At 44.9% G+C, this 21,295-nt stretch overlaps 1 protein-coding gene across 1 annotated transcript in view; it reads left to right on the top strand.

The window, feature by feature from the left end:
• SHROOM3 (shroom family member 3) overlaps positions 1–21,295 on the top strand; it is a gene marked incomplete at its 3' end in the record, with an annotated part of 134,892 nt that overhangs the window by 94,113 nt on the left and 19,484 nt on the right. The window contains exons 3-4 of the mRNA XM_079534865.1: positions 12,659–12,787; positions 20,410–20,541. Of these exons, the coding sequence (XP_079390991.1) occupies positions 20,483–20,541 (59 nt within the window). The 5' untranslated portion in view covers positions 12,659–12,787; positions 20,410–20,482. The remainder of the gene's footprint in view (positions 1–12,658; positions 12,788–20,409; positions 20,542–21,295) is intronic.

Genomic DNA, 21,295 nt, shown 5'->3' with positions numbered 1-21,295 from the left:
AAAGTATTCAGACAGACAATAAAAATAGCTGGGCCAAGTGCTCTCCAGCAGTGACCTGATCCTGTCTCGTGTGCTACGGAGGGCGCAGATTCCTTTGCAGTTACAAACAGGCTCCAGACTGGAGACAGACTCCATTTCAGGCTAATTCAAGTAAAGTACGTGATGATAACCGATGGCCAGTGCACAGCAGAGTTATAATGGGGAGAGGGCCACTGTGCAATGTGGCTGCATCCCAGTTGTGCTGTGACAGCTTACATTTCCCTGAAAAGATGGAATCAAATCTGTGCTGTAAGGCATCATGCTAAAAGATATGCTATAGCCCTTATGGAAAGATCCAGCCTGAAGTGCATCTATCTTCATAGTGTTGTCCCAGTGAGGCAGGGAGAAAGAAACCATCCAGCTCACAACATCTTCGTAAGTGGATTTCCCAATGTTTTGTGCTGAAGTATGTTATGGGTATGTTGTTCCTGGCTGTTCCAGGCAAGTTACCAAATCCCACATACAGAGGATGAGAGGTATGGTAGCAAGCATTAAAGAAAAGCAAGAAAATACCTAGGAAACAGCATATTTACAAAACCAGTCTTGCCTGTGTCATTTCTCAAGTGAAGGGCAAGAATGAATTTGGTTTGCTTCACTGAGCTACAGCACTCAAAAGATCTGGCACTGCATTGTGTTTTGCACAATGTGAGCTCCTTTTTGTGAGAGCGAAGCAGAGGAAGGCTGGGTCTGCTTTTAGGCTCTGATACAGGCATCACACAGACATGTAGTTTCCTTCTCTGGTTTGTGGCTGCACATGTGGTGCTGCTAACATAGACATGATGGTATACCATCCATGGGCTGGAGTCATCCATGGGGATTAGAAACTGCAATACATGAAGTGGCTCTTGCAGGTGAGAGGTTTGTCTTCTAGTTTGTTTTTTTATTTCTGTGTTTTCCCTGGAAGATAATTTTGACTCAGTTTGCTTGATGTTCTGGAGTCCAGATCTGGCAAAGGAGGAGAGAGCAGTAAAGCCAGCAAAGTGTCTTTGGATCAGAGAGGTGTGTGTTGAGAGGTAGATTGAAAAACAAACATTTTATGGGGCCTGGTAGCTTTGTTGTGAAGGGTGGCAAATCTTCAGGCTGGGACCTGAGGGCTATCATTACACGAAATACAAAAGGAGCTTAGTTTCTAAGTGGCTAATGAGTTTACTACCTTGTTTCTGTCAAGGGTTTTGCAGGGGTGATGCTGATTAATGTGTCATGCCCTTTCCCCAAGCCTATCCCCTTCCTCTTCCATTTCACCAGGCTCTGTCTGACACCATTTATTAGGCTACTTGTCCCTGACTTGTGAGGAATAAATATTGACACTGATGGCTACTTAATAGGATTTGGTTTTGCTTTTCACTCTGTGAAAGAGTTTGGCACTTCTAACTCAAGTGACACTCCATTTCAGACTGGATCCACCCAGACTTAATTTTGGAAGGATTTATTTTTTCTTAAATGAGGATGGTCACAGCATATCCTGTGTATGAGGGGAGGATGAGATGAGATATGTGCATTACTCTCCTTTTTCCTAATGACATGCAAAGCAATGATGTCCAGACTGAGACTACAGCTCACCCTATGCCTCCAGCAAAGATGTGGCTTCCTTTGAGAGGGTGCTGATGTTCACACTGGAAATAACAATTTGAATGTGTGTTGTTGAATAGGACTTGTAAATGGCCTTCTTCTATTTAGCTGTAGAGCAGTGCATCTGATGGCTGTTGGTGGCCTGAAGACCTCAGATCAGCCTGCCAGTTGGTGCTGAGTGGGTGGCCATCCTCCCCAATACTTTGTTAATGCATTTGGAGTTGCTTTAAGGAAAAGCATTTCATACTGTTTTAAACACAGTAGTTGTGGGTGGGTTTTTTAAAATGTGCCTTAAGGGACTTGTGAGGAAGGTCCCATTAACATCCCATAGCCATCTAAATTAAGTGGAGTTTCCGGGACTGTGAAAAGTTGATCTACAGAGTAGTGGCTTTAACTAGGGACTTTGGTTCCTGGAAGCCTGGCAGGGCTTACTATCTTTCTGGAAAACACAGCCTTATGGTGATCTGTAATATCATTTTTCCAAGTGCTCCTGCAGGTCATTTGCTCCATTGGACAGGATCTCTGGGGAAGACTGAGCTCGTCTAGGTTGGTTTCTCATCCCACTCTGTTCAGTGCTATCAGCCTGGAGCCCACTTGCCTTTCCCGCTGTTACACTTCCCCAGCCCACTGAAACAGGAATAATTGCTTCATGTTTGCTTACAGGCCCTTCTATTTTTTACCTCCCTGTCACTCTCCTTTATAAAACCAGTTGCTTTGTGCGCATCTCCACAGCAAGCCCCTCGCTGCCAGAGCAAGAACGTGCAGTATGGTGGCCTTCCCTGCACCCCAGCTCCAGGCTGGATTTAGGGGACAGGGCACGTGACCTGCCCTCACCTCTGTTCCAGAAGCCACAGGTGCTGGTTCCTCTTTTGGGGTGGCTTGTGCAAGCAGAGAGGGATGCACTGGGGCACAGTGGTGTGCGAGAGAGCCCGGAAGTTTCTCTCATGCAATGTGTCTTGTGCTGGTTGCAGTCCTTGTCCTTCTCTAGGCCTTTAAAGGACAGGTGGATGCTAAACATAATTTCAGTGAGAAACTAATATTTACTTATTAGCTTAGCAGACAGTATTTCTGTTTCTCACCTTAAGCACTCTTAAAAATAACAGAAACAAACAAAAAAGAAAGCTAGAACATCACCAAATCAAAGGTAACTCAAATGGCTTCTCTTCCATAAGTTTCACAGCACATAGGCTGCCTGCATTAGTTTGCAGCTGTGTTTATAGATGAAGTTATTAAAAAGCTGTGGTATCACTGCTGCAGGAGGACAGTAATCACAGTAAACTCACTGTACTCATTAAAAATAAAAATGCAGGGAGATGATCAGCCAGACGGCAAGTCAGCTGTATTCAGCATGATTTTGTTCTCTTGGTGCTTACTCTGTAGGCTCTGTATGTACCTGAAAAACTCAAGTCTTTTTTGCTGCTACCAGGCTGATTTTGTGCCCTCCCCTGGCCATTGGTTTTCCACTGGATCTGTCCATTTAATTTGGTGCGGAGAAGATGTGATGAACCAACAATATTTCTTGTCTCGGATGGCTGGATAAATAACCAGCATAGCTGGGTTGTGTAATATCTGTTTCTTTGTTTTGTTTGTTTGTTTGCATTTCTGTACTGCAATTCCCTCAGAGCTACAGCCCTCTGAATTCTGTGCAAAGTGAAGCTGCAGGTCCTGCAAGATTCTGCATTTTGTAAAGCAGCTGGCTGAATCCTCATCTCCTTACTCAATCCCTGCTCATTTATCACTCAAGCAAATCTGCTAGAATCCTGCGGAAGTGAATGCATGTCTTGTTGAGCAAGGGATTTGGTAATTTGTTCGGGAAGACTTGGTTGAGTGGGATGGAGAAGTTGTTCGTAGGAAGTAGTTCTTATTATGGAGATTAGATATTGCTACACCCATGAATGCGATTTAGCTCTGTAAAATGCACTCCACCCCTCATGTTATTGCAATTAAAATCTGGCGTAGCAGAAAACACTGTGAAGCAGTAAGGTTACAGAGCAGAGAGAAAAATCCAGCAGCAGACCAGAGTTGGTGCCTGATGCTGGATGTCCACCACATCTGTGACAAACACGAATACGGGCTTTCTTCTGCCCTGTCAGAACAGATGCCCAGATTGTCACCAAAATTTTTTTCAGAAAACGTTTCAGCTACTGTTCTAGCATTTGGTAATTCACTTGTATTTTCAAAGGAGAGCTGCTAGGGTAAAAGTTATGCCAGATTCCTCGAAGTGCAGTGCGTATGCAAGCCAGGAAGAGAGAGATCCAGCTGTGCAGATGGAAGATTAATGCCCTCTCTTGCTCATCAGTGCCATCTGCCACTGGAACAGTTTGTATAAAGCATTTCCTTAATCTTCAGCTTTAAACCATTTTAATTGCTGGTCTGGACTGACCTAGTTTGCTTTGCCTTCGGCATATTAGGAAACCCTGCAAATCATGGCACCAGCAGTTTGAGTACAAAAAAAAGTAATTCTGGAAAAGATTTTTCCGGTTAGTGAATTTCTCAATATGAACAGAACTTCTTCAGCATGCAGTGCTTGTTTTTTGTTTTTGGTTGTTTATGTTGTTGTTGTTGTTTTTCCATGGAATGTGTTGACTTTGATAATCCTAAAATGGAAATGGGTTCTTATAGTTTATGAGTACAACTCTTGCTTACTTCTTGTGGCTGCTTTTCTTTATAGGAGCTGCAGTTTATTCCTTTATGGTTGTTCTTTACAGTCAGCTTGTGCTTTTCTTCATATTGTGTAAGAGAAGTTAGAAGTTGTAATTTAGATTAAATGACTTGTGATCAGCATGATTCACCACTGGGATATCCCAGGTCATGTGCAGATAATGTTATTGTGTTACTTGAGCGCACTTATCCTTAAAGGGATGAGTGTGTTACTGATCCCTTTCCCCAGGTGAGCTCTGCAACACATCATTCTCACTTTAGACACTTCTGAGCACTTCTGCACCCCGCTCTATTATGGACAGGTCTGAAAGGCCGTTCCTAATCACCTCGTTGTTCTCAGCAGTTCAGGAAGAACGGTAAAGCTCTGCTTCCCCAGCCAAATCACCCGGCTTCCTCAAAGACTAGTATGGCTTGCTGTCTACAAAAATCTCTTGTGATGCTTCTGAGAGTCCTGGAGATAGAACTGAATGAAAAGGTCAGAAAAGTGTGGCTCAGGACAGTGCTGGTTTATACCAGTGAAGATGAGAATCCTCTTCTTCCATTGAACTACATCCTGAAACACTACAGTATTAAGCCACAATCCTAGAAAGATTTGTGTCAGAACTGCACAGAGAGCACTTTTTCCATACAGGAACTCCAGCGGGATGTGAAGGCAGAGCGCTCTCAAGTGGAGTGAAATCAGGGCCAGAGACAGACCTATGTTGTGCACAGCAGAGCAGAGTAGCAGAAGCCCATCTCTGCACAAGGCATGTGCTGGTGCCAGGTAGTAGCTTGGAGCCATACTTTGCCAACCCTCTGCCACTGCTGTGCCAGAGGACAGTCATATGGATGTGGTTTCGTGCCTCAGTTTACTTTTGAGTGCCATGATACTCTCCTAGCATTTGTTAGATTCAGATAGAGAATGAGAGCTGTTAGAATCAAAGTGCATGGAAATTAGAGCCTGGAAATGTGAATCTGAGCACTGAAAGGTTTAGGCTGGTCTGTCTGTCTATCTGCAAGCTAAAGGTAAGGAGGAGTTGACTTTTGTTATCCATGTGTATGTACAACCTAGGCATTGCCTTGACATGCTCTGTTGGGTGGCAAGCTACAATTCATAACCATGAGCTTCTATTATAAAAAGCCAGGGACTGAGTGGGTATAACAACTCATTTTTTCAGCTCTCTAGGTTATTCCTTGCAGCTAGGGCTCAGGTTGGCAGGACCATGCAGAGAACTGTGCACTGTGACCGCCTGTTCACAGCACAGGCAGTGTGCCCAGCTCCCTGCCTGAATTCACACCGCTGTCTGAAGGAGAGCTGATCATGCAAAGCAAGGGAAGGCTTGTGTTTCAGAAAGGCTTGGTTTAGGGTGTCCTTAAAAGGGTGGCAGTCGCTGGGGTCGAGGTCTGGGTGCAGAGGAATGCTATTAGCAAACCTAAAGACCAAAGTGAAAATGCTGCATATTGTGGACCCAAACTCAGCTGGCACAAACTAAAAATGTGCATGTGAGTGCCTTTCTAAGTATTCAGTAATCCTCCAGGGCAAAACGAGGATTAGGTCTCTCTTGAAGACAAAGAGGGAGTTCATTTTCTCAAAGATGCCTTGGCCAATTCCAAATTAAGTGTGGAACCCAAATGAATGCGAATACTCCTTTCAGATCTCTGCTTGCAAACAGGTACAGTGCAGAAGCAGCTTATTTATGTGTGTTTGTGTGGGACTGTGCAAACACAACGTGGACAGATTGTGGGATTGAGGTCACGTCAAATAAAACCCATCCAATCTCAAAGAGAAAGCCAGAAAAGCATTGGGCAAGTAGGACTAGATGGTATTGCACAGTGAAAATCCAGTCTCCATTCTGCAGATTTTTCAACTCTGTAACAGAACATTAGTGCTCATCTTCTGCCCTTAATTTGCAATTTTTAAAGTTGGAATTAAGTGATGAGCCCTCCTAGAAGGAAAGGTAGGAGCCTGATTTCATTACAAGTGACTTCTTACCGTGTACTCAGCAGGACTGGATAGGAGCTATTAGACTGAAATTGTAGGTTTTCAAATGTGAGATGTATTTGTCTAAAATTTCCTACGCAAGCTGTCTCTACACTGCATTGTTCCTGGAAAATTTCTTCTTTTTCCTTTTGTTGATTGGCTTATAGCATGCAGATCAGCTCTACTAATCTCATCTTAACAGATACCAGCACAGATGTGCTTGTGATATATATGAAAAATATTTCTGTTTGTATTTGCATCTTGGAAGCAGCAGCCAGCAGCACTCCAGTTTGAAGTTGTAAATTTTTTCCCTGGAGCTTTACAGACCCATCTTAATGCACGAGTTGGACATCATTGTTTCTGGTTGAGATGTGGATACCATTGCTGAACTCTGTGGGAAAAATACCTTGGTCAATCTCAAGATTAATGTGGGATTTCATGTGAGATTTCAAACATGCCTTAATTTGCATTAAGATGAAGCAAAGTCCTTCCATGGTTTTCTATGGGCAGAACATGTTGCATTTTGAGGTGCCCATGAAACAGTTTTGAATTCCTTGTCTGCCTTGTTAGGCTCCGAACTTGTAGCTGAGTTTGCGAAGTCCTCTATCTCAGGTGAGCACCATAAATTGCATGTTAGAGATTTCATACAGGACCTGAAAACTTTTCCTTGTGAAAGCTGGGTTTTTTTTTTTTTTTTCTTGTAATGGAAAAAAACACCTTGTCTGCTTATTTCCTAGCTGGTTCTAGGTTATGTTGGGCACAGACTCACAAACCTGTTGCCACTGCCAGCTGAGTGCCACAGGTGGCCAGGGGAGGACCTGAGTCTTCGTGCTCTGACAGACAGAGCTGCTTCCACTTCAGCCAAAGGAGATTCTGTAAGCGTGATGGATATGTGGATTATGGGCTATTTCTGGAGCAGCCACAGGAGATAACCAAATAAGAAATACGTAAGCAAGCCGGTCTTCTGGCTTCAAGCAGAGCAGGAAGATCTGCAAAGCAGCATGCCCACTGGACAGGGAAAGGCTGGTGCCCGAGGTGAGCGCAGTCTCCCTCCCTACCTGGGGGAACCTTCTCTTTATCAACAAGAAGGAGGCAGAAGGGCTTTCTGTTTGCTAAGAGAAGAGGACCCGTTGTGGAGGTGGCGTTCTCATTCCCAAGGAGATGTGATTCCAGCCCATCAGGCGCTGAGAGCTCACCCTCACCCTGCAAGATGAGGATAGCCGGAGGTGAAGCCACCAAACTGCCCTCACCTCACTGGGCAGAGCTGGGGAACTCAGGACACCCTGTGACATAACACAACGCTATTGGGATGACCCTGCAGTCTTAACCCCTTCATCTCCCTCTTTGTGGGTTTGACGGTGCTGAGTGCTGCTTTGTTGCTGGCTTCTCTTTATTTCTGTGCTTGTGCTGTGCTGTTAGCTGCTTGTGTAGTGGAGCAGGATTGTCTCTTGCATTCTGGTTTTAGACAAAGGGAAAGTCTATTAAGTAATGACTAAAAATCACGGTAGGAAACTTGGAATAGGAGTTATTGCTTTAACTTCGATTTCAGCATCATCACCATGTGAACTGCTTTTCTAGGAAAGCTTTTAATTCTGATACTGGCTGTAAACAATCCTGGGAGATTCAAATGATTTATAAAACAGAATTAAAGTTCTGTCCTCTCTTCTAGAAGCATCACTTGGCTTAGAAATAATGAGACACTACAAATTACTAAACCTATTAAGATTTATAGATGAGAATCTCTAGGACCTGGATCTTCTATTGCCGTGGCAGAAAACCTGGCATTAGTTCAAAATAAATGACTATTATTCCAAGAGGTGGAACCATTGGAGAACTAGTTATTATGAAAAGATAAGCATAAAAGCATAAGTGATCTTTAAATTATTCCTGGTGCTGTTTATGGATGATCTCAGCCCTGCCCTAGACTCATACCTGGAACCACTGAGAGCTAAGCAGAAAAGCAGCATACAGGATGCTAGTGCAGATAGAAGTGTGCTGGAAAATATGCCATCAGCAGCAAAACTTCAGAAGCTTGGTTTTCTGTGACTTTCTTGTATGACCTCTCCCCTATGTGAACCATTGCCAGGGAGCTAAGCACTCACTGCAGTATTTTCTCAGTGACAGACGCAATTTGTACTACTCCCATTACTCTTTTATGAGTGCTTAGCTCTCTGAGGCTGATACCTCTGCAAAGCACGGTTGAAACAGGTCTGCAGGTTCAGACACTGTCACTGGGGGATCTGCTGGGCAGAGGCATGCATCCACACCTGGTGACTGGGCATCAATTTGGAAGCGATAAGGAAGTGCAAAAAAAGGTGAGAGAGAAGAGCCAAAGCTTGGAAGGTGAAGATAAATGGTATGAAATATTTCAACTATGCATGTAATGGGAGGTCAGTGCAGGAGGCAGATAAGAAGGCCAGAGGAGGTCACAGAGGGTTATGGTCAAAAGCAAGAGATCTCCCTAAACCATCAAATGAGCTCTTCAAGGATTGTGACAGGCCATATTTTTAGATGAGAGAGAAGTTAAGCAGAGTGCTTTTGTACAGCTAGTCATTGACATGTGTGGTATTAAATACCAAAGGCACTTTGGAAGAGTATAAATAACATTTCATAACTAAACCAGAACTTCTCAGAAAAGAAAAGATTTGAGAGACAGCTGCCAGCCTCAGGTGGGAGATGGAGATTTAAATAGGCTGTGCTAGGTTTCCTGTCTCCTGTGTATGAGCTTCACTACAACGTGATAACGTAAAGAACAACTGTGGGCCACTCCTTGCTGGGGATGCTTTTCAACTATGCACTTGTGGGGCACTTTGCAACATCCCGAAATAAAATGCAGCTCCAGCCTTAAGGACCATCCAAGTGGGCCGGGTGCTCTTGTAGGGGCTGGCACACTGTGCCGTCCAGCCACTGGCTCGAGCTTTTGGAGAAGGGTTGCTTGAAGGAGAAGTTGCAATGGCCAAGACACGAGGTAGGCTCTGGGCATCTTTGCAGAGAAGTGGCTGTTGGCGTGTTGCTGTTTAAGAGATGAGTGCCCTCCTGGTGGTGTAGGAATGCCTCAGAAAATCTGGAATAAGCAGCCAGGTTGTGTCATTGAGTATGGGACAGAAAGCTGAGAACATAGGGAAAAGGCTAGGTTGTGGGCACTATTTCAAGGAGATCTCCATCCCTGTGTGTGTGCTTGTCTGATGGAAGGATCCCCATTTATCAGGTTCCCCACTGGGCTTGATTAACGGCGTTATTTATAGACTACCTGATTAGTTTTCAGTGTCTTAGTGAGCCTGTTGTTCCACATGGAGCCCAGTAATTAGAGTTTTTTAAGAGGCTTGGGAAAAACTCCCCTGCATTTCCTCCTTACTTCCAACCAACAGCTCCAGAGCCCATGCAGGTACTAATTAACGACTCTTTGTCTTTCTGGGGTCAATCTCACAGTTCTGCATGCTGCCAGGCAGGGTTTTCTCCCTGTGAGGGGGAACACCCAGGCTGCTCACCCCTGCTGCTTGTGGTTCAGATCTGAGTGGATCCATAGGGGAACACCTGGAAGGGGCACACAGGGGAAGTTCTTCCCACAGTGAAGCCAGGAGTCTGTGCTGCCTCTTGCTTTCTTCATGTGTTTAGAAAGCTGTTGAAAAAAAATGAAAAAAGTTCTAAGTGCTGGAAGATCACTAGGCTGTGGTGATGGGGAAACTGTGGGCATATGCTCCTCTGCATCAGTTCATCTGGCTGCTGGTTATTCTTTTTTTTTTTTTCTTCCACATTTTGGACAATTTCCCAGTCCTGCATATTGTTACAAGCTATTTCTGTGCTAGTGGAGTGAAGAGAAGGCAGGAGCAGCATCCGTCTGCAGGAGTGCAGCTCCAGTGTAGCCTAGTGACAGTGCAGGGTCTGGTGGAGTGGAAGATATATGAGGAGCGGTTGAGGTCTGTGGGTTTGTCAGCCCAGAGCAGAGAAGTTAAGGGAGACCTCATGGCAGCTACAGCTCCTCACAGGGAGTGGAGGAGCAGTGCTGAGCTCTGCTCTCTGTGGCAGCGACAGGACCTGAAGGAACAGCATGGAGCTGTCAGGGGGAGGAGAGTCAGGGGGGTTAGGGAAAAGTTCTGCACCAGAGGGTGGTGGGCATGGAACAGACTGCCCAAGGCAGCAGGTGTAGTCCCAAGCTGCCAGAGTTCAAGAAGCATTTGGACACTGCTCTCAAACACAAGGTCTGATTTTTGGGTGGTCCTGTGTGGAGCCAGGAGTTGGACTCCATGATCCTTATTGGTCCCTTCAACTTGGGATGTTCCATGATTCCATGATTCTGGGAGGTCCAGAGGACCTGTTCAGAAGCAGAACAGGGAGAGTACGACTCAGTAATGAACAGGTACCTGTGTCGTGATGAGGGCTATAGGCAACAATGGGACATCCAGAAGGCTTTTCCCAAAGGGCTCAGCACCCACTGTGCCTCAAAGACAACAGGAGTTGCAGGCACTGGCACTTCACATGTAGGACTGCAGGGCCAGCTTATGCAAGGGTGACCCAAATCAAGAAGGTAGCATGGTTACCTCTGACAAAAGTTGTGTCACCCCAGCATGATCCTGGCTGTGCAAAGTCCTCAGGTAACCTGCATCTCCTCTTTGTGACCTCCATCAGCAAACCAGAAAAACGGTCATTCCCCATAGATGAAATGAGGCCAGGATTTGTCCTGAGACAACTGTCTCTGCTGAGATCCTGCCCTCTCTGATGTGATCCTGCTGCATGAGTGCCATTCTTTGTGTCCATCTCTGCTGCATTTTCATAGAAAGCTTGAAATAGGGCTTTGTTGTTTAAACACTGCAGCAGTGAAGTTGTTTTGCTGTACGAGGGCTGCTCTGAAAATAACACCTCCTATTTTATTATGCTGGCCCACAATGATACGGCAGTAAAGGCTGAACCTCTACTGAGCATTAGCTCTGTCAAGTAGTATTATTGTGCTCTTTGCTATGGTTTCCATGGAAATGGGTAGGAGACATTGCTTTCAGAACAATCTACTATGTATGTGTACCTACTGTATACATATGCAAAATATTTTGTTATCTGTCTGTTGCAGCTCTCCTGTCCTTTGTGCTGCAGTCAATCTTTAAAAATGAGTTTGTTTTTGTCACAAGGGAGCAGTTGGTGGGCCTGGCACTGCACTGGGGAGCAGTAAGGGAGGCTGCACACCTGCTGTACAGATGGGAGCCTGACATAATTTTGCCCATGCGGGTGATAAGTTTGTGTGGGGTTGCTCTCCAAACCCCAACTTGTTGCATTTGTGTTATAAATACAGCAAGTCCAGGTCTGTGCAGAGAGCAGTGCAGGTGGCAGAGGAAGCCAAATAAGATTTAACTCATGGAGGGGAAAAGGCACCTAAGGCAGGATTTGTGGTAAAATTTGGACAAAGAGAAGCAGGGTGAGCAAAAAGGCCGCTACAGACCAGTCGCTTTCCCTAATCTGGGTGAAAGTGCCGCTGTATGCTCCCCATGCTATCTCATCCGCAGCATGAGGCTTAACATTCCTGCCTGGCACGTGGGGGCTAGGGAGGGAGCAGGGGGGTGGGAGGGTGGGGGGGAGGGGGGAGAACCGAGCTGGACACAAAGACGGCCAGCCTCTCAGCGGAATGGCATCCAAGCCATCTCAGCCATCCAAAGCCCCAGCTGCCGGCCTGTGCGCTCAGGCTGCAGCCTGCTAAGCGAACGGTGAGAGGCCATTCCACGCACCTCGCGCTGCGGGCCCAGGGAGGGGTCTCTCCAGCCTCGCTTTTATTTGGCTGCTGTGAGCTGCAGGAAATTTCAAGGCTGTCCTACATCTTGGAGCTAGAAATGGGAGCCAATGGGAACGCTGTGCCTGCAGGAAGAAAGGAGCTGAAGTGATGGGTGCACAGTGTTTGTGTGGCGTCTGCATGCATGTGACAAAGAGGGGTAAATATTTGTTTGCTGAATTTTTGCAGATACCATTAAAGGGGGAGGGAATAGACTTCTCTTTCTTTTTGTTGCGTGTGGACTTTTCTCTCAGCTTTTCTGTGTTCAAAGCCTTTGTCAGGTGGTTATGTCCTGCAGGGGAGCTGCGGAGCTCTGCAGACAGGGATTGTAGTCTCAGAGTACAGATGCAGGCTGATGAGTTCTGTGCTGTGGATGCTGCAGCTGATCTCCCTTCCGTGTGCTGAGTTCTGTGGGGGCATTCCCAAAGGCTGAACACTGCCTGGGTGGGAAGGAGAGCAAAATCTCTCTCTTGCAGCCTGACTGGGCAGTGACAGAGAGAAGAAAAGGACTACAAGTGGCTTTCTGGGACATCTTTTCACTTTCAAAAAACTAGACTGATGCCTCTACCTTTCCCCTTGGGTCTGTGTGTTGTCTTCTTTCTTAAAACAATTATTAAATGTTGAGTACAAGTATTTTGTGTGCTGCTGTTTACACGGCCTTGGTTTCCTTTTGGCAGGGACACACATGCTGCGAAGGGATGCACCGACCCGTGTCCCCGCCTGCTCGGTCCAGACCGCGTGACCACTGACTTTCAGCCCGGCAAACCTACGTGGCCAGGAGGAGTTAAGTTAAGGCTGAAAAGCAGGTGAGAGTGTACACATCTGCATCCCTGTCTGCTGGGTGTGTTTGATGGCTGCTGTCCTTGGAGAGTGTCTGGCGGACTTCTTCTTCCCAGCCAGTGGGAATGCTGGAATAGGATATCATGAATTCCCAGCATCCATAGAACTAGATGGTGGAAGAGGTCCAGGACAGTTTCTTGACCTCATGCCCACCTGTTCCTGAAGTTTCCTTGCCTGTAGCACGTTGTGAGGGAAGTGAAAGGAACTGACCTTTTTTGCCTTGAATAAAGCATCAACGTTTCTTGATTTCAGTAACACTTACATAGGGCTGGGTGTAAAAATGGTACTGCTTTGTAAGTGTAAAAATGTTATTGCTTTGGCTGCTGATATGCCTGAGGATGACTCACTGGGAAAGGATTCTGGAAGAATGTCCTTTCTTGTCGAAAACTTTGTCAGTTATGGTTAAGTTCACTGGAGGTGGGAGATCAAAATATCTCCATAGCACTGACAGTAAGCTTGCAGCATCTTCCCAGATTTAGGTGCCTGGCTTTCCAAAGCTAAGGTTTATTCCAAATCTCAGAGTTTTAGTGGGAGTTTGGCATTTGTGACAAGCCTGCTGAGAGCCTATCTGCATTTCTAAAAAAAGTAAAAAAAGTCTTTAGAAGTCAGTCTCCTGAATTGCTGTAGAGCCACCAGTGTTGTGGCACAGCCTCATTTCCTTCCTTTGTGCATGCAGGTTAGGGCCAGATTTTTCTGTTTGTTAACGCAAAGCTTCTTCTGGCAGCAAAAAAGCCTTTTGCATCAGTTAGATGGTATTCTGGATGACCTCAGATTTTTGTGTCTCCATCTTCTGAGATTTACACCATGAAGTCTAAGTAGCAACTTTTATTGGCAGCATTGAATTCAGAGCAGATCTTGACCTATTTGAAGTCAAGAAGCTTCACTGATTTCCCATAGCTGGAGGAGATGTTGTTACTGAGCAGCTGCCTATTACTGAGCAGCTGAGGAGGGAATGTGACTCGTGAAGTCTCACTCTGCTCTTAGAAACAAGGATGCACATCTGGAACAAACTTACTGACCTTGGTGGAGTTGTCCTAGCTTTTAGGCACTGCAGTCAGTTGTAGATCCTGACACTGTGCAGCCTCAGCGGCTGCAAAAGGAGGAAAGAAGGGCTTAGTTTGCTTGTTTTGTTTTCCTCCAGCTGGGAGTTTGCACCATGAATGATATGTCTCCCAAATGGAGCAGATTTTTGAGGCTGAAATATCTCCTTGAGAAAAATTTTATCAGGGACAAACTTATCTGTGGTTTGGGTTTGGGACTCTGACGTTCCTGAGGTATCAGACCCGTAGCAAATTTTGGAAAGAAGTTGCAATGCAAACACCACCTTTCTATAACAGTGAGTTATTCAGGCTATGCTTGCTGTAAATCCTGCTTGCCTGTTGATTTAATTGCAGATATCTGCAGAAGCTCCAGAGTTTAGCATTTCACTTGGATTAATTTGTCTTTGGATGCAGAGCCAATGTTTTCCTTCATTTTTCCGGCAGTGTCGGAGGCTGTGTCTGCATATCTCAGTGGCTTAACTCTCATTGAAGCTTTGGTTACAAGCAGGAAGTTGCTTTAATGTACAAGAATTTGAATGTGGGAGGGTATTTCAGACTTGCCGACCTCTACTTTGGCTGTGCCAGTGATTACTACTGAAGTGATTAAAAGTTTCTGAGGGAGAGGAGAGGTCTGTTAGTGGCTCTATGATTTGTGTGGTTTTGCCTGTTCGTTTGTGTAAAAATCCCATCCATCCACATGAACCAGTTTATGTGGACACATCTGTGCATTCAGCATGTAGCTGAATTCTCCCGCTGATCATTTCTACACCAGCATTTTGATGCTGAGGTTATTGGAGCTGCTTGTGATTTGTAGCTCAAACTCAGAGGAGCTCCATCTGAGGTGCTCACTGTATGAATGCCCCCGGTTACCTGCCATGGTTAACTGTCCTCTGTAGGCATGGATAGTCAGTGTTCCTGCTGCCAGCCACCCAGTTCTTCTGAACAAGAATAGGAAAACACATTCCTTCCATTGTTCCTAAGTTTCTTCTCTTGCAGGTTGCTGTGTGTTTGATATCAGGGTGCAGAAGAATCTAAACTATGCTTGTTTTTCTGTCTTTTTAACTAATTTACTGACTGGGAAAGAATGAGAAAAAATATTTGAATTAAGCCCATTGGGCCAGTTCATCAGGGAGGATAAATCAGCGCAGCTCTGTGAGTTCTGCAAAGCCACAGGCAAGTTAAAACACATTACTGTCTGACTGCTGAGATTCTCTACCTGTGCTCAGAGAGCAGATGTAAATGTCTGGAGAAGGCAGGATGTAGCAGAGTTCTTCTCAAGGACAAAGGCCAAAGCAAAAACTCTACAAGTGGCAGCTGTCTCTTTTCCAGACCTTTCTTCCTCTTTTTCTTTTTTTTCCTAACGAGAGAAACAGTAAAATTATGGCAAAAAGAATGAAATTACAGGGGGTTGTTAACCCAGCACTGACCAGCTCCTTGTTCTAGCCTTTATGTACCTCAGTTAGCAGGCAGGGGACTTCCACATGTCTAAGCCACAGACCTGTGTGAGCAGCGCAGATACACTATCCTGGAAAATAGTTTCTCAAGATAGAGATCTGAAATACTTCTTGTTCTGCAATTTAAGCCATACTTACCATGTTGCTTGGTAATGCTTTATGTAAAAAAAGAAAGCTGTCAGAAGATCCCAACAGGACAAAGTCCTTAAATCCAGTAATCAACAAAAATGAAGGCTGTATACATCACCTCTCACACTAATAACCAAAGCCCCACTGTTCCTATTCAAGCCTGCTGTCTGGTTAGTGTCAGGAATGTCAGTGGGACGCTTTCATTGTGTAGGGCAAAGTCCTCAATCTAAATATTGCCTGTCAGACATATGCTTGGATGAAGGGAAAATGGTGCAGTAGCGCTTGGTGCAGTTCCTAGCAGTGCACTCTGCGGTAGAGCTGTTGGGTGATTCTGTGTAAGTCACTTCACCTCTTGAGGCCTTTGTTTCCTTTTCTGGAAAAGGGGATAAATGGGCCTTTTTTGGATAAGACAGCCCAGGGTTTACCAAAGAAATGCGATAACACAGAGGTGTGATGTATGAGTCCAATAATCATTAATTACAATGTTTGACTGTTCATGAGTTCAACCAAGGAACGATTGTTGCTCACAGCTGCCATCGCCTCTGAGTGATCTCAGAACTTTTTTTCTGCAGCCCGAGGGAGAGCACTGTTTTCCAGAAAAAGCATCTTTTGTCTCCTGCAGTTTCTGCTGCAGCACATGATGCTGTCATGTATCTGTAGTCATCTGCACGTTGGCCCTCACCAGAATCAGTATGATGAGCATTGCTTGTTTGTTCCTTTCCACCAAGAAATAGTTCCACATGAATTTCCTTTGCCTGCTTTTGGTGCTAGAGAGAGAAGACAAGGAAAAGAGACAAGCTGCTTCCTGCACATGAAGTTGCAGAAAAACACAGTAGAAAAAATCTGTATGTACCTCTACATGTGTGACTGTCATCTCTGCTTTCACCCAGAGCCTTTCTTCACAGTGATCTGGTAAGGGCGATCTTCCCAAAATGTTGGTGAAGGTACTGGTAAGAGACTTGTGCAAAAGGCTCTGATTCCCTGATTCCCTTCCCTAAGAGACTTCAGAGAGCTTCAGTACCTGTCTGCCAGCTCAGACATGATACTCAAGGCCTGATCTGATGCAATTCATGCATCCCAAGTGATGCTCATCAAAGGGGAAAAAAATAGCCAAATAAGCACTAGATGTGGGCTGAAACAACAAGCAGACATGACACCTGCCTGTGACACTGGAAAGGGATCTGAGAGAGAAATGAAACCAAACTGAGTTGGGTAGAGTGCTGAACTCGGCTGGTTGATGTTACTCAAGTTGCTGGTTTTTTTGTGTGTGTTAAAGTCTGAAACTGCTAAAAACTGTGATATGCTGTGAAGGGATTCACTGGTTGTGGAGTTGTGCTCTAGGAACTACAGGGAAGGATGTACTGCAAAACAGAAGGTTGTTTTCTGGTTTGAGAGTATTCATTCATTTGACCTGAGTGTCCTGAAGAGAGTTTTCTTTCAGTGCCTGTTTTTTTCTTTTGCTTCTGGAAAGTTTTAATCAGAGCATAAAGAGAGGCGTGGCTTGCAACTCTCCCTGTAGGTGGGGAGATACTACACCCAAGATCTATGACATGAAATATCATTTCATAGACTTCACATCTTTCTAAGGAGTCCTCATTTTTAGTGAAAATGAGGAAGGGACAGAGCACGTTTCAGATTCACTCTGCCCCTAAATTCACCAGAAGGGCTCTGAGCCCCAAAAGACAAATTCAGTGAGAGACACAACAGGCTGATGCCATTATGGTCCAACTTCTTTCTAATTGGCCTCATCTGTTATGCTTATTTTTAGAACCATGACTGAACCTTAATTAAGAGCGACATTGCTTTGAGTAGATTGTGGTCCTGCTCCGTTGAAATCCTAATAGGCTTCTGGTGCTTTATTTTTTCCTTCATCTCCTGCCTAATAGCTGGGCATAGGGACTGCAGCATGGTAGGATACCTGGAGATGGTATCCTTGTTACACTAGCGCTCCTGGGTACGACCATCTTGGAAGCATGGGCACGGCAGTGAAAAATCAGACCGTTGTTTTACTTTGTGTTTGTCGCTCTGAGAGACTATACAGAAACTACTACGATCAAGATCTCTTCACATAGTCATCCACATGCAGTTCTTGCTGGCACGGCAGCAGCAGTTGATATTGCTGCATGGCTCCTCACTGCTCCTTTTGGAGGCTTAGGGAAATAGGAAACTCTCTGAACAAGCATAGTAAACAGGAGAATGGCAATTTGAAGAAGCTAAATTGCTTGCTTTAGTCGAGTCGGGCATTTCTACATAAAAGTGGAAGCTCTCAGAGGACACGAGGCTGGTGGGTAGTTGAAGCAACACGCTTGAGTTGTGTGTACTGTGGCATCAATAAGGAACAGTACATAAAGAATGGAAATTAGGCAGTACATTGTTTTGTGTGGGCTCAGTTTGTAGCTGTGAGAAAAAGATAAGCCGATCTTTCTGTTGCACTGTGGAGAAAGCTTCTGATGGTTAAGTGCTGATTAATTTGTAGTTAGTGCCAAGGAATCTTTATGAAGTTTGCCGTTTCACTATTATTTTGCATACAAAGCATAACAATAATTTTCTACAGAGATTACAGGGGAGAACACAGTCAGTTCTTCCTAATAAAGGAGAGCTACAGGCCAGTTCATAGTATATAGCCTCGGAAATATCACTGTAAGCCTTGCAGCCCAGATTGCATTGAGCAGACTGTCTTCCAGAAGACTGGTAATGTCTGAAATTGCTGTGATGAGTATAGCAAGAAGGAGCACCCAGATAACAATAGCTGGGCATAATTAAAGACTTTATTTCCCTTCAGTTTCCCAGTTTACAGTGTGAATTTGGCAGTGCCTGATATGTAATCAGTGTTAGAGCTGCAGCGTTGTATTGGGGTCTGCTGACTTCTCTGGGTACCATTGCTCTGACAGCCTGAGCTGGCTGACCACTTACTAAATCATGGGAGGTGTCCAGGAGGCCCTCGTTGCATTATCTGAACAAGAGAACTTCTTAGTAATAAGACTGTTCATATGCTTCTACAGGTATGGTACAGTTACAGACCTTGAGGAACTAAGATAAAGGGTAAGGAGGGGGGATGGTTTAGTATTATTGTTACATTTTGAAGTCCTGCAGCCTCCTGATTTTGTTGTAGACCACTGAGCTATACTAAATTTGTACCAATGAAAGGTCTATTAATTTATCTAAACTCAGGAATTAGCTGCTGCATTTGCAAGGTTTGTGACTCAGTCAGTTTGCCTGGGTTGAATCAGGATCTGACACTTCCTAAAGGCGGTTCTGTCCCACTTGCCTTAAAGAGTTTAATCTTGCACTGCTCTTAATTGTTTCCTGACAGTTGTGCTCCGTAGTAGTGCGAGTGTAACCAGAAGCTGTTGCAAAATCAGCAGATAAACCAGACCCAACTCTCCGCAGCTCTGTAATGGGAGGTGGCTGTTTTGCAGATGCAGTTGTATCACACTCCAACTGCAGTCCTTTTCCCTCTTTGGGCAGTAATACAAACTTAAGCTTAACGATATACAGTGAAACAAAGTGCTATTTTCAGATGTTACAGCAGGCTGCAGGCAGGGTCTTTCTGGTGTTCCCGCATACAGGAGAGGCTGTGCCTTCCTTTCCATCTTCTGCACTCTGCTTCAGGAGTCTCTCGATTGATTCAGGGGGGACTGGTCTGAGCCCTCAGTCTCTGCTGCCTGGTGTATGTGCGCATGCAGACCCTCCATGTCTCCATCCTGCCTTCTGCAAAGGGTTCACCTGTGTGCCTGCAACATGAGACGGAGATCATGTGTACTGCCGCACTTCCCCTCTTGGCTTAAGCTTGGTTAGGATTTGGTTACCCTTAATCCACGTTTCCAGGATCAGGTAGGTGTGGAAACAATGCAAGGTTATCCTGTGCTGAGCTGGTACGGCATGTCTTCGGACTTACATTCACAGCTTCTCTCTCCACGTGTTGTATTGTTACAAGGATATTGGCCCAAAGGGTTTAAAATACTTGTGCCTCAGAGGATTGGCTGTGCAGCTTCTTGCAGCTTTTTACTGATCAAATCAAGGGCTAATGTGCTTTGCTTGTGATCATCCAGTGTGCTTTCCCAAGAAACAGATTAATGCTGGGGGCTCGTACTGCTTCAGAGTACAAAGAGAGTCTTTAAATCTCTGCAATGGAGAAGGCAAGAACAAACAAATATTACAGTTATTAGTAATAGACTGTTTTGTCAGCTTTCCATCCTCAAGCATTTCTGTGGGCAAGGAGCATAACAAGAGAGCTCTGTTTTAAACACATCTACACATGAAACGGTAAAATGGTGCTTGGTTCAGTTTGCCCTGTATAAACCTCCACTGCACTCTCCTTAAGATAGTCCTGTCACAACAAATGTCAAAAGGAAAACAATGTCTCTTGTTTTGTTCTTCTTTTAAATGATCATGAGAGAGTAATTTGTTCTTCTGAAATCTGCATGGAAAATGTCTTGCTGAAGTGGTTCTGCATCTCAGTTTCTGTTAACATTTTTCTATGGAGCAGAGCATTATCCATTGCAAATTAATTTCTGCCAGTACAGTCTGACCCCAACAACCAGTTTTTACCTTGGCCATTTTTCTGTATCTTTTCAGTGCTAGGAGTCCTCATTTGGTGTCTGTTTAATATCTACAGAGGACATTTTAATCTGTTTACTAATTTATTCAGGACATGCTGCACCATGAAAATTTCAGTGAGACAGAGGCTTTGAAGATGTGTCATATCCTCCTCATGGGTTCATGCTATGTAGGTGTAGGTGAGGTTGTCCTGCAACCTGTCTTCAATGATATGCAGCTCCTGTACTGGCCCTGGACCCAAAGGCTGAGGCAAAGGACAGTGTGTGTGACATGTTTGGGAATTCTTGATCATTGATGAGTTAGAAGTGAGTGTGTTTCAAACGTTTCTGTCAGTTTCTTCATGTTTATCATCCTTGAAAGAGCTGGTCTGAGATTGACGTGCAAAATCCTTCTGCTTTTACCTAGGCGGAGTGAAACTCCGGGCCGACCTCACTCCTGGCATTCAACCAAACTTTCGGAGAACCAACCCGATCCCAGCATGATGCAAATATCTCAGGGTATGCTTGGCACCCCTTGGCTTCAGTCCTACCACTCCAGGTAAGCACTACACAGCTGTGGTTATGTGCTGCGTAGGCAGAGGCACAGAGTCACCAGCATTTTTATTTTTGATTTCATGTTTTTTCATACCATCCATAGGCATGGAAATTGGGATTCCAAACTAGCGTGCTTCTAAACCCCAAATACTGTGTCACTGTTTCCAGTGGCGCACTGGCTTCAGGGAGGCTCTGCCTCATGCCCAAGAGTCTGCCTTGATGGTGCTGACTGCAAGATCGGAGTCTAAATCTAGAGCACATGAATGAAGGAAGGGAAAAGAAATTTGATGGCAAAATAAAGTTGCCTTCATACAGCTGGTGGGATTACAAACAGCCAGGGTTAGGTTTGGAGTCAGGAGGGCTTTGCTTCATCTTTGGTTACCCAGACAAAGTGGCTATGTATTTCGTGATGAAGTGCTCTCTGAAGTGATTAACATCTATGCCACTAATTGCTTAAAAAATTCTCCTTCTCAACGCAAAGAAAGCCTACTGCCAGTACATTAAGGTGGCTACCTCTGAGTCCAGATACAGGAGTTGGAGTCCTGCTCTGTATCCCATGGCTTGCCCCCATGGAGAAAGTCAGCACAGTTGTTTCCCCAGAAGAAGAAAAGAAATAAAAAAATAAAATTAACCAGTAAGGAAAAGGAACATTTTTCCCTGGCAAAGCAGGAGGTTTTCAGGAGCAGGAAGTTCTCCTTATAGCCACTGGGATCTAAACATCATATCTTTTACAGATATAATCAAGTCTTGGCAGAGGG

Source organism: Tetrao urogallus, assembly GCF_951394365.1.
Source record: "Tetrao urogallus genome assembly, chromosome: 4".
NCBI lineage: Eukaryota > Metazoa > Chordata > Aves > Galliformes > Phasianidae > Tetrao > Tetrao urogallus.
Note: the sequence above shows the minus strand (reverse complement) of the source record. Positions and strands in the feature narration are given on the sequence as shown.